Source organism: Scomber japonicus, chromosome 23, assembly GCF_027409825.1.
Source record: "Scomber japonicus isolate fScoJap1 chromosome 23, fScoJap1.pri, whole genome shotgun sequence".
NCBI lineage: Eukaryota > Metazoa > Chordata > Actinopteri > Scombriformes > Scombridae > Scomber > Scomber japonicus.
Window position 1 is genome coordinate 4,449,707 of NC_070600.1, and position 14,804 is coordinate 4,464,510.

The 14,804-nt window shown below is 40.2% G+C and overlaps 2 protein-coding genes across 2 annotated transcripts in view; one reads left to right on the forward strand and one right to left on the reverse strand.

The window, feature by feature from the left end:
* The first annotated feature begins 403 nt into the window (after positions 1-403).
* LOC128353430 (NLR family CARD domain-containing protein 3-like) lies at positions 404-5,983 on the forward strand. Its single transcript, XM_053314132.1, has 6 exons — positions 404-511; positions 676-2,473; positions 2,590-2,763; positions 3,628-3,780; positions 5,159-5,205; positions 5,357-5,983. The coding sequence occupies exons 1-6, from the start codon at positions 475-477 to the stop codon at positions 5,914-5,916; spliced, it is 2,769 nt and encodes a 922-aa protein (XP_053170107.1). The 5' UTR covers positions 404-474; the 3' UTR covers positions 5,917-5,983.
* A 3,586-nt stretch (positions 5,984-9,569) lies between these two features.
* Positions 9,570-14,804, reverse strand: part of dennd5b (DENN/MADD domain containing 5B) — a 79,141-nt gene continuing 73,906 nt past the window's right edge. The window contains 3 exon segments of the mRNA XM_053314131.1: positions 9,570-12,174; positions 12,899-13,073; positions 13,419-13,545. Coding sequence (XP_053170106.1) covers positions 11,991-12,174; positions 12,899-13,073; positions 13,419-13,545 — 486 coding nt within the window. The 3' untranslated portion in view covers positions 9,570-11,990.

The following is a 14,804-nucleotide window of genomic DNA, read 5'->3' on the forward strand; positions in this document are numbered from 1 at the left end:
GACAGACATAATGTGAGCTCATTCTTCATGATTCCTCCACAGAGTGGACCAGGAGAGCTCAAAGGTTCCCAGTGGTCAGTCTGCCCAGCAGCATCAAACACACCTGGACTCCATATTTATGGTATGTACATGTTCAACAACTACTTTTACATCTATTGTGCTCACAATCATCTCCATGCTGCACTTTGTAGACCAGTGGATTGTCAGTGTGTCCAACATGGATCTGATGTTTGCTTCATGATTTTAGTTTGATTGTGTCATTCATATATTATTCTGTTCCAGCTGCTGGAGGAGAACATTGTCACTTTTGTGAAGAATGAGCTGAAGAAGATGCAGAAGAGTCTGAGTCCAGATTACCCAGAAGGCTTAGAGAGTCAGAGGGAGGATGAGGAGGTGTTGGATGGTGAGGAGAAAGAGCAGAGGAGGAGCAGCAGAGAAGCATTTCTGAAGATCACACTGCACTTCCTGAGGAGAATGAAGCAGGAGGTGCTGGCTGACTGTCTGCTGAGCAGTAAGAGGATTTCTATAAAGATTTAACACGATGGATAAATGAGACATTTACTGATCTTTCAAGAGATGGAGGAAATGTGTTTATATATGCATTCTTTAGGATAATTAAACTGACATATTCTTTATTAATCAATTACTGATTTTATTTCTTGTGTGGTCATTCAGGAAGTCCTGCAGGTTGTCAGCATAAACTCAAGTCTAACCTGCAGAAGAAGTTTGAGTGTCTGTTTGAGGGGATTGCTAAAGCAGGAAACCCAACGCTTTTGAATCAGATCTACACACCGCTCTACATCACAGAGGGAGGGACTGCAGAGATCAATGATGAACATGAGGTCAGACAGATTCAAACAGCTTTCAGGAAACCAGTCAGACCAGAAACAACAATCAGACATGAAGAAATCTTTAAAGCCTCACCTGGAAGAGATGAACCAATCAGGACAGTGATGACAAAGGGAGTGGCTGGCATTGGGAAAACAGTCTTAACACAGAAGTTCACTCTGGACTGGGCTGAAGACAAAGCTAACCAGGACATACACTTCACATTTCCATTCACTTTCAGAGAGCTGAATGTGGTGAAAGAGAAAAAGTACAGCTTGGTGGAACTTGTCCATCACTTCTTTACTGAAACTAAAGAAGCAGGAATCTGCAGGTTTGAAGAGTTCCAGGTTGCGTTCATCTTTGATGGTCTGGATGAGTGTCGACTTCCTCTGGACTTCCACAACAATAAGATCCTGACTGATGTTACAGAGTCCACCTCAGTGGATGTGCTGCTGACAAACCTCATCAGGGGGAAACTGCTTCCCTCTGCTCGCCTCTGGATAACCACACGACCTGCAGCAGCCAATCAGATCCCTCCTGAGTGTGTCAGTATGGTGACAGAGGTCAGAGGGTTCACTGACCCACAGAAGGAGGAGTACTTCAGTAAGAGATTCAGAGATAAGAAACAGGCCAGCACCATCATCTCCCACATCGAGACATCACGAAGCCTCCACATCATGTGCCACATTCCAGTCTTCTGCTGGATCACTGCTACAGTTCAGGAGGATGTGTTGAAAAACAGAGAGGGAGGAGAGCTGCCCAAGACCCTGACTGAGATGTACATCCACTTCCTGGTGGTTCAGGCTAAACTGAAGTACATTAAGTATGATGGAGGAGCTGAGACAGATCCACACTGGAGTCAAGAGAACAGGAAGATGATTGAGTCTCTGGGAAAACTGGCTTTTGAGCAGCTGCAGAAAGGCAACCTGATCTTCTATGAATCAGACCTGACAGAGTGTGGCATCGATATAAGAGCAGCCTCAGTGTACTCAGGAGTGTTCACACAGGTCTTTAAAGAGGAGAGTGGGCTGTACCAGGACAAGGTGTTCTGCTTTGTCCATCTGAGCATTCAGGAGTTTCTGGCTGCTCTTCATGTCCATCTGACATTCATCAAGTCTGGAGTGAATCTGCTGGCAGAAGAACAAACAACATCCCAGAAGTCTGAAACTAAACAAGAATCTGCAGAGACACAGCTCTACCAGAGTGCTGTGGACGAGGCCTTAAAGAGTCCAAATGGACACCTGGACTTGTTCCTCCGCTTCCTCCTGGGTCTTTCACTGCAAACCAATCAGACTCTCCTACGAGGTCTGCTGACACAGACAGGAAGTAGCTCACAGACCAATCAGGAAACAGTCGAGTACATCAAGAAGAAGATCAGTGAGAATCTGTCTGCAGAGAGAAGCATCAATCTGTTCCACTGTCTGAATGAACTGAATGATCGTTCTCTGGTGGAGGAGGTCCAACAGTATCTGAGATCAGTAAGACTCTCCGCAGCTAAACTGTCTCCTGCTCAGTGGTCAGCTCTGGTCTTCATCTTACTGTCATCAGAAAAAGATCTGGACGTGTTTGACCTGAAGAAATACTCTGCTTCAGATGAGGCTCTTCTGAGGCTGCTGCCAGTGGTCAAAGCCTCCAACAAAGCTCTGTGAGTACACAGATAGTTGGATTTATTCATAATTTTTAAATACTGTACTGTCTCTCTTCTTTTACATGACAGGAAAATTGTTATTGTTATTGTTTTCCTTTTTATTTCTTCTTCAGGTTGAGTGGCTGTAACCTCTCAGAGAAAAGCTGTGCAGCTCTGTCTTCAGTTCTCAGCTCCCAGTCCTCTAGTCTGAGAGAGCTGGACCTGAGTAACAACAACCTGCAGGATTCAGGAGTGAAGCAGCTTTCTGCTGGACTGGAGAGTCCACACTGTGAACTGGAAACTCTCAGGTCAGGATTCATTATCCATTTAAAACCAGAAGGCTATTGAAGGATGAACATTTAACCAGTGTAGGACTGTCTCTGCTAATATGTTTTGTCAAAGCAAGTTTCTTCTAAAGTTGCTGGCTTTTCCCATCTAGCTGGATGCTCAACTTTCTGGAGCTGACTGATTCAGTTCATCTTTTAGTTATTTCATTTGGAGACTGTTGTTGTATGCAGTGTTGGGGAGACTTAAACTACATGTAGTTGAACTACATAGCTTAAGTACAATTTGCTGTAACTTGCTGGTAGTTAAACTACATTCATATTTTGTGCTGCGTCAAGTATTTCAACTACTTTTTGGGTCATTTTTTGTAGTTTAACTACTGAATTTACAAACTACAATGTTGGCCAATAACATGAAATATTTTTTATTAAAAAAAAGACCTATATAATATAACTTTTATTTTACCATTATTGTGTTCCAGAACTCTCTATGATAAAAGGCATGAATCAAGTCATGACATACCAACATTGTTTAAGACACACCGATCTAGAATATGTCTACCTCTTTGTGTTTTTTATTACATTTTTTGTTGACTGATTTACATTTCTGATTTACAAGTGTGTATTAGGGTAGGATTTTCATTTTGTCTTTATATTACCCAATATGTCTATGGTGAACCTATAGTATGTTGACCAAAAATGTCAGCTTTTTTTCTTTAAAAAAATAAAACATATTTCTCCAGGGTGAGAAATGTAGTTTGTTCAAACTACTGCCAGGCTGAACTACATGTAGTTTTACGATACACGCAAAGTAGCTTCCCCAACACTGGTTGTATGTGACAGTACTCTCACAATGTCTGACATGTGTGTTATTTTGTGTGTTTGCAGTCTGTCAGGATGTCTGATCACAGAGAAAGGTGGTGCTTCTCTGGCCTCAGCTCTGAGCCTCAACCCCTCCCATCTGAGAGAGCTGGACCTGAGCTACAATCATCCAGGAGACTCAGGAGAGAAGCTGCTGTCTGCTGGACTGGACACTCTCAGGTACGGACAGACAATGTGTGATAGAGGATGAAGAGCCGGAAATATTTTCTCTGTCAGAGCTGATTTACAGATCAGGAAATTGGACACTCTGAGGTATGAACAGACAATGGGCCAGCTGCAAAAAGATTTTCATATTTTCTTAAATTTCTCTCACTTTTTTCGTGAGATGGACCTGTACAAGTTTGCCATGTCAGATTCACCAAACTCTCGTATTATCAGGAAACGGTTGGAAATGAACTGCGTAACCCTGTTTGTAATGAACGCGTGTTCCAGAGAATAGTAACTTAGCATAATCAACGCCCTCCAAATGCCATATAAGGTCAGTCGTCTGGAAGGTTGTAGAGAAAATCTGTTCATGAAAATGGCACTAAGAAGAACTTCACAAGCTCTGCGATTTGCTCTCAAATATAGGTCAACAGAAACACATATTATTATTAAGTGGTATTAAGTGGTGGAATTAAAGGTCCTAAAGAAAGCCACAAAATGAGAAAAAATGTCCCGTGCTGTGAAGGCTGTCTCAGCTTTAATTTAAAAAAAGATTTGACATGAGTTGGATGCCAAAAACATCTGGCTAGGGGAGTCATCAGCCAGGTAGCCAAATCATAACTTCAATCACCAACATTTCAATTAAACAAATTAGAGTAATTAACAAATAGTTTGCATTGTGGGACCTGTCTTCTTTGTGTTGAGAAACTATAGAATATAGTACTCTACAGAGTATATACCATACCCTGCTTGGCCGTATTGTATCAAACAGGAGGTTTTATGTTCATTAATTGATTATCATATCTAGCCTATACACGGTCATAGCCCTCACCTCCTCTGGAACAATGTGAACACCCCCAAAAGACATGATATCGTTCGCACACTGCCATTAGACAAACAAGTGAAGTTTCATTGCTTTGGAGAATGGCAGATTGGTTGTACGTGACTAGTCCAACAGGTCTGCACCACTTGCACATTTTTTTTGTTTGTTTATTCATACCAAAGAGAAAATCCTGAGAATGACAACAGTGGTTAATGCAGTGATGAAGTTCTCGTAAATCAATTGTACACATCATTTAAGAATGAATCTGTGCATACGGGTGTTTCTTGCATCTGGCCTAATGTCTGTCAGACTTGATCACAGATCTCAACTGAATCTTTGAGTTTTTCTTCTTTCTAACTGACATTTCCCGTAAATATTGAAAGTTAAACCTGATTAGATTCAATCAGGGTTTCAGAAGGATTGGAATAGTGGATTCAGATTGGATAAAAGTGTATGAAAGCCCAACCCCACTTTAGAGCAGAATAATAAAACATTAGACTAGAGCCATGTAACGTCCATGTTAGCATGCTGAAAGAGAACACGCTGCTCTGACCCCCCTCCTCCTCTCAGCCTGCAGCCTGCTGGAGTCCGATGGTTGACACCAGGTCTGACGAAGTGTAAGTGTGTTTTTCATTTGATTCATGAAAACAAAGCAAACTTCAAACTGTGACATCACTCATTCACATCCTACTGAGGATGAAGATGATGTCATCATCAAACAGATGATAGATCAATAACAGCTGTATTGTGTCTCGTTCTCTCCATCAGATTCCTGTGAACTCACACTGGATCCAAACACAGTACATAGAAAACTCAAACTGTCTGACAACAACAGGAAGGTGACATATGTGAAGGAGGATCAGTCATATCCTGATCTTCCAGACAGATTTGATCACTGGCCTCAGCTGCTGTGTAGTAATGAACTGACTGGTCGTTGTTACTGGGAGGTCGAATGGAGTGGAGGGGTTCACATGGCAGTGAGTTACAGAGGAATCAGCAGGAAAGGAGACATTGCTGACTCTGCGTTTGGACCGAATGATCAATCCTGGTGTCTGGACTGCTCTGATGATTATGGTTGCTCTGTCCGTCACGGTAACAGATCAACATCCCTCTCAGACTCCTCCTTCACTGTCTCTCACAGAGTAGCAGTGTATGTGGACTGTCCTGCTGGCACTCTGTCCTTCTACAGAGTCTCCTCTGACACACTGACCCACCTCCACACCTTCAACACCACATTCACTCAGCCTCTGTATGCTGGGTTTGGGTTCAGGTTTGGTTGGTCTGACTCCTCATTCCTCCTGTCAGAGAAACCTTCTAGTGTTATTTAGTACCAACCTGATCACTTACTGATCGTAAATACAGTTTCTAAACCCAACTAGTATCCTAATTGTCCGCAAGCAATACAATGCTGCTTGAGCTGAACTTTTATTGGGCACCCTGTTTCTATTCATCTACTGTAGTTTACATTGAAAGTGCATCACAGAAAAGACAGAGCTGCTCATTTGACTCCAAAAATGTAAATGAAGTGGCAGCTGGCTTTATTTGTTTTATGACTTGATATTTGATGCATTATTTGTCTTTTTATGTGTCTTGTAACATGTCCTCGAGTGCTTTGAAAGGTACCAATAAATATTTTTTATTTATTGTATTTGTGATATTACAAATAATATCACAATATAAAATGTATGATTTCAGTTTAAAAAGTACAAACACAGGATAGCAAGTACTCACCCATCTTTTGCTTGAGTGGTTACATCTCCAGTCTGATCTAAACTGACAATTTATTGGTCATGCTAACTCACAATTAATCTAATTATTAATGACAAACATAAATAACCTACATCACAAACAGTGTACCACATCACTCCACATATGACAAAGTGGTTACAATTACACAAAGTTGGCATGGTTAGCTTATTCATCGTCTTGTAATTAACTTCATTACTCCACAATACACAGACATACCGTAATACCAGTACTTTCCTGAGCTCATACACATGTTCAACTAACACATCTGTGACTATGAACTACTTGAAGGGACTCATACCTGAAAAAAAGAGCATTTGTATGAAAGACGTCTGTAATGAGTCACAGTTGACAGCTCGGAGCTCGTTTTGGTGAAATCCCAAAAACTGCAGTTCCTTGAATGGCTGCTAAATAAACATGTTTAAAACCAGGTACAACAAACTGTATTGGTCTCTATGGGTCATTTATATGCTCATGAGAACTGTATGGGGTTGAATTTCTCCCTAAGCATCAATGCTTAATATTAGGCATAATTAAGGGCATGGTCGCTTTAAATGATAGGCGTTATCACGGTGATATGACAGGTGTAGTGATATGGCAAGAGTGTAGCACTACCTAAATTGTTGGTATTTCAGTAAGTTTCTGTATGTTAATTGTAATATTTTGGTAAATAACTCTAAGGAGTCGAATATTCAGTTTTCCTGGTAAGTACATTTTCTTTTAATGGTTTGAAGCCTGTTTTTTCTCCATCCTTTCATCCAATATGGTCACTTCTGGATCCAGGTCGAACTGTATGCTTGAGGTTTCAAAACGCGGTTGTATATTAAGAGCTGCTTTATTGAAAAGTTCATCACTATTCTTCACCACTATTCTTCAGTGAACAGTAGTAGTAGTGAAACTACTTACTGACAGTACTTGAGTAAAATAATAATGTAGGTTTAGTTTAGTTTGGTTTCAAAAGGAATAATTAATTCAACTCCATGCTCGCCTCTGTCGCTGTTTCTCATGGAATGTCACTCCAATTATTACATTTATGAATTTAATTTTACCCAAAAGATGGTTCCTGAAAACTATTTTCAGTATAGTGGCTTCAGGCTCTTCTGAAACAGTTACATTTTTTATATGATGTGGTCATTAATTCTCACATTGGTCATTTCATATGTTGATTAATTCACATACTGTGTAGGCACATATGAAATGTAATGTTTATTATGCTTTTGGTGTAAAAACAAACTTGGACTAAATGTAAAAAAACATTCAAAATTCCACATTTATATTTATAAAATCCTGACATTTTGTGCATACATGTACATACAGTATTTGTTTTGTCTTTCATACTAATATTCTATTATCTACTATATTGCCCACTACATTTATTCCTACAATTTAATGTTTAACTAAACTTATATGACTATAGAAATAGAAAAAAAATGATTTGTGCTTCTACCTAGATAATGGAGCAGTAATCCTCTATATATACTTAGTGGACTATTATTGATGACATTTCCCTGTGAACCTCTCTAACAGATGGACATGTATGAAGTGTAGTTCATGGACACACATACACACACCTGACACCTATAGCACATTGGGTGTTTTTATTGAAATAGGCATAATAAATATCAGAACAGAGTAGTCAGTCCAACACAGACATGAAACCCTATTTGTCCGCTGGCATTCTTGCAGTCGCCATAGCTGTCGGTAGCATTTCCTGTTTCCTGTCTGAGCAGATCCATGGGCAGAGCCAGGGTTTAATACCACTTGTCATGTTCAGGTGACAAAACAACCACCCGGATAAGCAATGTGTGCAGTAGTCTGGTCTCAGTTGTCCATATTGTATGTCCTCCAATATGCAGCCAGGGGGCGTTCAGGGTCTGCTGCACGCTTGCTATGAACCAGAAGTGTCTCTGTAGCAGTTTGTACTCAAACAAATCCAGGACGACAGAGGAATCTGTTATTGTGCTGTGGAGCTGTAGATAGTCCTGCAGGTTAGGCAGCAGGAGTACGGAGGTTAAAACATGACCAAAACAAAAAACAAAAACAAAAAACACATGATGTTGAAACAGTGGTTATAGGACATAAATGTTTCCAGTTATTCCACAGGCTTTATTAACCTTAAAATACCAGTGCTGCTGCCAGCTTGTCACGAATTCCTATTAAATTAATAAATACATGAAATCAAGACATTTGAAGCTAACCATGACAGGCTACATCGTCCTTCACAGACTCAATACTGGAAACCACAAGAAATACTGCAGATTGAAACAGGGAAGTTGGACTGGAAAACTTTTTTTGCCCCCACCCCCCCCAAAAAAATCTCATCTTCAATCTAGAATCCATCAGAGAGGATCACGATAAAAACACCTCAGTCTATAAGTCAACATGCACTAAAGAGAATATTTACACCATTTCTCAGAAAGGATTCGACGACGGTATAAGTGGCAACAGTGGCAAAAAATCTCTCATGCAGCAAAAATTGAAGAGGGAGCAAAACATTTGTACAAAGAAAAAAATAGTTCCAGTTATTTTTGTAGACTGTTGCTGAAAGTAGAAAAACAGATGCAGTTTGTGTGCGTTTGGAGAAAGTGAGGGATGAATAAATGTCTATCTAATATCACGGATAAAAAGTAGTTCCTTCCTTTTATGCCTGACAAAACTTTAGCTTGAAGCTCTCTTGCGACCATAGACTGGAATTTTCAAATCTCAGGTTTGAGGTTTGCAGGACACTTCTTCAAAGGATATGGCTAATATTCTATAGTTTCCTTATTGTCAAGAAACCCTTTGAAAAGACCAAAACCAACAATGTATAGCTCTCACCAACAAGTGTCATCTGTGTATCTTAAAAAAACACAAGTACAGTGCATGCATACCCACTTCTAAAACTAATAAAATACCCATTAGATCACCAAATGTGTCTTACTCTGCAGTTGAAAGTAGTCTCCAACAAATATGCAATTTCCTTCAGTTTGAAGTAATGTTTTCTATGAACTACAGTGGCCAGCTGTTTTAGGAAATAACAGTTTAACACTTTTTTTAAGTGTAGCAATATATCTGTGACCAATTTTTAAAGATTTATGTTGGGTAGGGAAGTCAGAAAGTATTGAGACCAGCTCATGCAATGTTTGCTTCAGTGTTTTCATGAGATTTGTTGACAATGAAAAAAACACAGAATAAGACCAGTTTTATGATTTAAAAGTAAGCATTACAACGCTGATTTCTTTCATCAACCCACAGTCACTGACTACTGTGAGTTTGAACTTCCAAAGTGGGAAATTTAATTAAGGGTTTGTCTATCCTCTCCTTCACCCTTTCATTGTATGTACAGTTTTAACAAACTAATGTTATCTTAGTTCAACACTGTGGGAAATAAGCATAACACTTTCTTTCTGAGAGTGAATAGAGAAGATTGACACCAGTCTCATGACTTGTGTGTAAAGATATGAGCGACTGGAACTGGAGTCACAATGTGGATAGCCTAGCTTAGCATAAAGACTGGAAGCAGGAGGAAATAACTAGCCCTGCTCAGTCTAAAGTTGAAAAAACCCGACTAATAACAACCTCTAAAGCTCACTAATTAATACAATGGTAAAAAACGAAATGTGAAAATGATCATTTGTGGTTTATGGGGGAAGTTACGAGATGGAACTTAATTTTGATGAGGTTGCCAAGTGTGGTACCTTCATGCTTGTACAGAGACTACAGCCAGGAACTGTAAACAGAGCCAGACTAGCTATTTGCTCCTGATTCCAGTCTTTATGCTAATCTAGGCTAACCACACAAAATAAGTGTATTTCCCAAAATGAAGAAAAATCTATGCCTATAAATTGGCATTACAGTGCTGCTTACAAGCATAAGGTTTAACATAGTTGCACAATTGTGGGAGTTAGGAAAACGTCCCAAGTAGGAACTTTAATTTAAAGAGACATTCCCTTTAAAAGTCCCTGGTAGGACGTGAAGAATAAAGATATATGAGCTCCTAGTGGAGACAAAGTATTAATGACCTGATAGTTTCTGCGTTTTCAGGTTGGGAGCTTGTACCATATAACACGAACGGTGCATCATTATGCTGAAATTAAATCTGTAGAAGGGTCCAGGTAATATTTGAACTGAAGGTGGCTGATTCACCCCAAACTCACTCTGTTAATGTGTGTATTCCAGTGTTTACTACATTGATTTAAAGAACATTTTTTTCTTGCTTGTGTAAAAGTTCACGGTTGACCTTCAGGATAGTAGTTTGACAAAATAATGTTAATTAATTAAAGTCCACTTGCTAGCTTTTGCGAGAGCTTTCAACCAAAAAGTTCCTTACTTAAAGCAGCGGAGTCAACTCCATTCAAGCTGAGCAAACTCCAACTGCTGATGAAGAACATTAGATGCAGTTAAAAGCATTTAAAAAGCTAATAAGCGGACCTCAAGTTAAGATGATTTTCAAAAAGTGACGATATTGGCAAACTGTTATGACTGTGTGAGGCACACACAAATCACACACAAACACACTCTCTCCTACAGTACACTACAGATGGAAGATATAAAAATAAATGGAGGACACACACACACACACACACACCCTTCAAATATGACAAACACACTTTGAGCATTTCGAGGCCCGTCATTGGGTAGGAATGTCCATGCAGCCACAGGGAAGCTCCTGACTCTGAGCCACATCGCTGAGATCAGTTTTTGTGTTCATCCACAGGCTGCAAGCAGAGAGAATGCCCCAAAAAACAATGAAAAGAAAGGAAGAGAAGCATGGAGAGCTGGTGACTCGAACAACACGGCACTGAAAGTCAGTGGGTTACAGTGCAGACCTCCGTCTCTATCTGCGTTATATTCATCGTTCCAGTGTGTCAGTGATCACTCAGTCTCTTCTCTCCACATCCCATAGGCATGCGTCGCTAATGCTAATGCTAACTAGGGAGTGGGGATGGTGGCGCTATAAACCACTAGTCGCAAGCGAGGAGAGAGAGAACGGATTTTAGCACACGGGTTATCTAGTACCTACAGAAGCAGGGCTAGCTACACACAGAGAAACATCTGCTGCTGGTCTTTAAAAATTAAATGTATGACTAAAATCTAAAAGGACCATACCAATGGTTTAGAAGTCATCTTTAAATCAGTGCATCTGGCTTGTAACACCATCCTGCTGCCAGAAATACTCACTAGAGCTCCAAATGTGGATTCATCCACTGCTTAAAATAGTTCCCAACAAATGCACCATTTCCTCTGTTTGATGAAAAACTACAGTGACCAGCTGTTTTTCCTTTAAAGATTGTCTCATTTTCATAGTGTACTGACTGAACTGAAACTGCCTGGAAGGCAGAAAGTCAATCTAAAAACAAATGGAGTATTTTGGTGAATTGTACACAAAATTTGGATTTGTAGGATTTGTAGTTAATGAAGTAAATGTGATTAATCACTGGTATGGTCCCTTATTAAAAAGAGTCTTTCAGAGCAGAGGTGTGGTAATAATACTTCATCCAAAGCCCTGACTTCTCATATGAAGCAGTTGAACTTGCTCCTTTGGTCTCTTGTCCCTCATTCCCTCCATGTGTGTGATAATCCAGGAGCCAATGGGCTATAAGCAGGCAAAGGTCGAGGTGAAGGTGTTGGTGAGGGGAAAATGTAGAGGTGATTGGTCCCCCTCCTCCCGTTGGTGTTAAAGGTCGATGCCTTTGACCAGCGAGGCCTCCAGTGTGATGGGGAAGTCGTGGAGCGTCTCCAGGACTCCGATGAGGGCGTTGACAGTGGTGCGGTCTCTGAGCAGTGCCGTGTCCTCGTACATCCGCAGGATCACAGGGCACTCCACCAGCAGGGGGAGCCACTGAGGCAGCAGGCGGTCCCTGCAGAATATGGTAGATGGTTTTTGCTGTTAGTATACCAGAACTGTCACCATCCACAAAGCTCCCCTGTTTCCTTTGTGCAATATATATTGGAATAACAGTGTCCATCAATAACACTCTCAAAAATCCAATCCAATGTGCAGACTGCCTTTGAGAAGACATTATTTGCACTATTTTCCAGGTTGAATTTACTACAGAATCAAAACTTAGACCTGGAATGTAGTCTGGACCTGGGACAGATTGTGAGATGCATTTGTAAACTCTGGAAAAAGCAAGACAGTTAAGTTAAACCTGCTTTCATTTATTTTTTTGGCCACTTGGGGGCAGCGGAAGCACAACATCTAACAACTGTCTGTGGGTTCATCACCAAGAGCATAATAATAATCATGTGATCTGTTTTTAATGTAAAAAACGTATTTTAGCTCTAATGTTGGATCTACTATATCACAAAAATTCAAATACATGACTAACATGTATTCCCAAAAAGAAATAAAAATTATAAAAAGAACTGCATAGAAAAGATAGAAAAATAGAGAACAAACAGAATCAGAATCAAACAAATCAGAATCAAAAAATAAATAAATAAATAAATTAATCTTAACTGCTGTTTTAAAGCTTTGGTAATAAAAATAGATAGAAAAGAAAAGGGATGAAAAGCCATTCAAAAATACTTGTATATGTATTAAAACTGGAGGAAAAACCTGGAGCTGGAGTTAAAACCCACCTGGCTCCGAGGCAGACCAGCAGCTGGAACTTCCCGTCCTTGCCGATGTTCCTGGGGGTGGAGTTGATTGCGTTGACGTAGTGGCAGAGTGATTGACAGGTCATCCCCAGGGGCTCCGCTGTCTCCTGCAGGTCTCCCATCTGGTCAGCTGACTCCATGTAGGCGACGGCCTTCTCTGCAGGAAGGAGGAGACAACAGACTCAGAGTTTGTTTCCTTTCATATCCTAATGTCTTCTCTTTGTGCTGATCCATACACATGAACAAAAATCTATAGTTCAGTGATGAAATATGATACTGTTTAGTGATACTTTAGTGATGCTGAAGCAGACATGTAGCAGCTGAAACAGAAATGTGCCAAAAAAGAGCACAACCAAAGCTCTGAAAGACTGAACTGAAGTATAATGAATGCATTTTGATTAAAACCTGTATATATTTATGACAAAAGGATGCTGGTTCTCTATAAAAACATCCCTTTAGTTCATCTTCACACCAACAGGTGGTGCTGCAGCTCCACACTCACCCACAAAGTCCCACACGAACACGGTCTTCTGGAAAAGCCGGGCCGACTTAAAGCCATGATGGAAGAACTGCTCCAGAGAGGACACCAAGCTGCTTTCTCCACACAGCAGGACTGTCAGGCTGCCTCTCTGCATGAACACACACACACAAACACACACACAAACACACACACACACACACACACACACACACACACACACACACACACACAAACACACACACACACACACACACACACAAACACACACACAAACACACACAACACACACACACACACACACACACACACACACACACACACACACACACACACACACACACACACACACACACACAGAGAGAGAGAGAACACAAATCAGCACTGCAGAGAGAGAGAGACGTGACTGAGCCCAGTTTTGAAATGACAGAGGAACAAAAAATGCTCAAAACAGCATTAAAAAGAAGAACTCATAAGATTGAGGAAAGGCTGCTTTGCACTGGTCAGTGTTTATCATAGTCTCCAGGGAGACAAGAAATCAAAGACAGAGATATGATGAGTTTTAGTCCCTAATGTGGCTTAAGCTCCAAAAACACTGAATTCTACACTTCCTACAATGCAATCTTTTCCCTGATTCACACGTCTGATTTGAAAACTGAACAAATCTGACCATTATCAAAAGTCTATGATTATCAATGGGATAATCATAGACTTTTATTGTTTAATCATAATCAATAAATACATGGATACATGAAAAATGACTTTTAATGGTTTTAATGAGTTTTAATGGTTAATAAGAAAATCCCCCACATAAACTTTAAGAAGGAGTACAAATAATGAAAACATGATTACATTTACCAAGTAATAATTATTTATCCTCATTCTGTATTTAAATGATGAATTATATTTCAGTTTGAGCAGGTTATGGGGTTAGTAGAGGAATAATAGCATTGCTATCTGGGGAAAACTGTAATGCCAAATCTTTAAGATCCCCTCCAGACTTTATAAATATAATGATCTGCTTTATAATGAATTTCTGACATTGTTTTTTCCATCAAAAGGTTAAATGACCTAGTTAGATCCTCCTTCAGTAGATGAATGTGAAAATAAACTGCTCATTCATCATTCTGCACCAGTTAACTGTAGTAACAGTAAGAGAAACCTATTTTTGAGTGGAGGGGAAGTTTAAATCTTTCTTTCTGGCTTCTCTGTGTGTCAGATTGTCATGGCTGCTGTCTTTGAAGAGATGGCAGCACTAGAGAAGAAAGAAAGAGCCTGGGATCACAGCGCTGTCTGAGCTCCTTCACGGCTGCGTGCATCACTCTCCATCTCTCTGCTGACAGAGAGCACTTAAAGTGTGCTGGGGAACAGTGGCCTGAGCCATTTGTACAACATCTGTTTCCAGTGAAG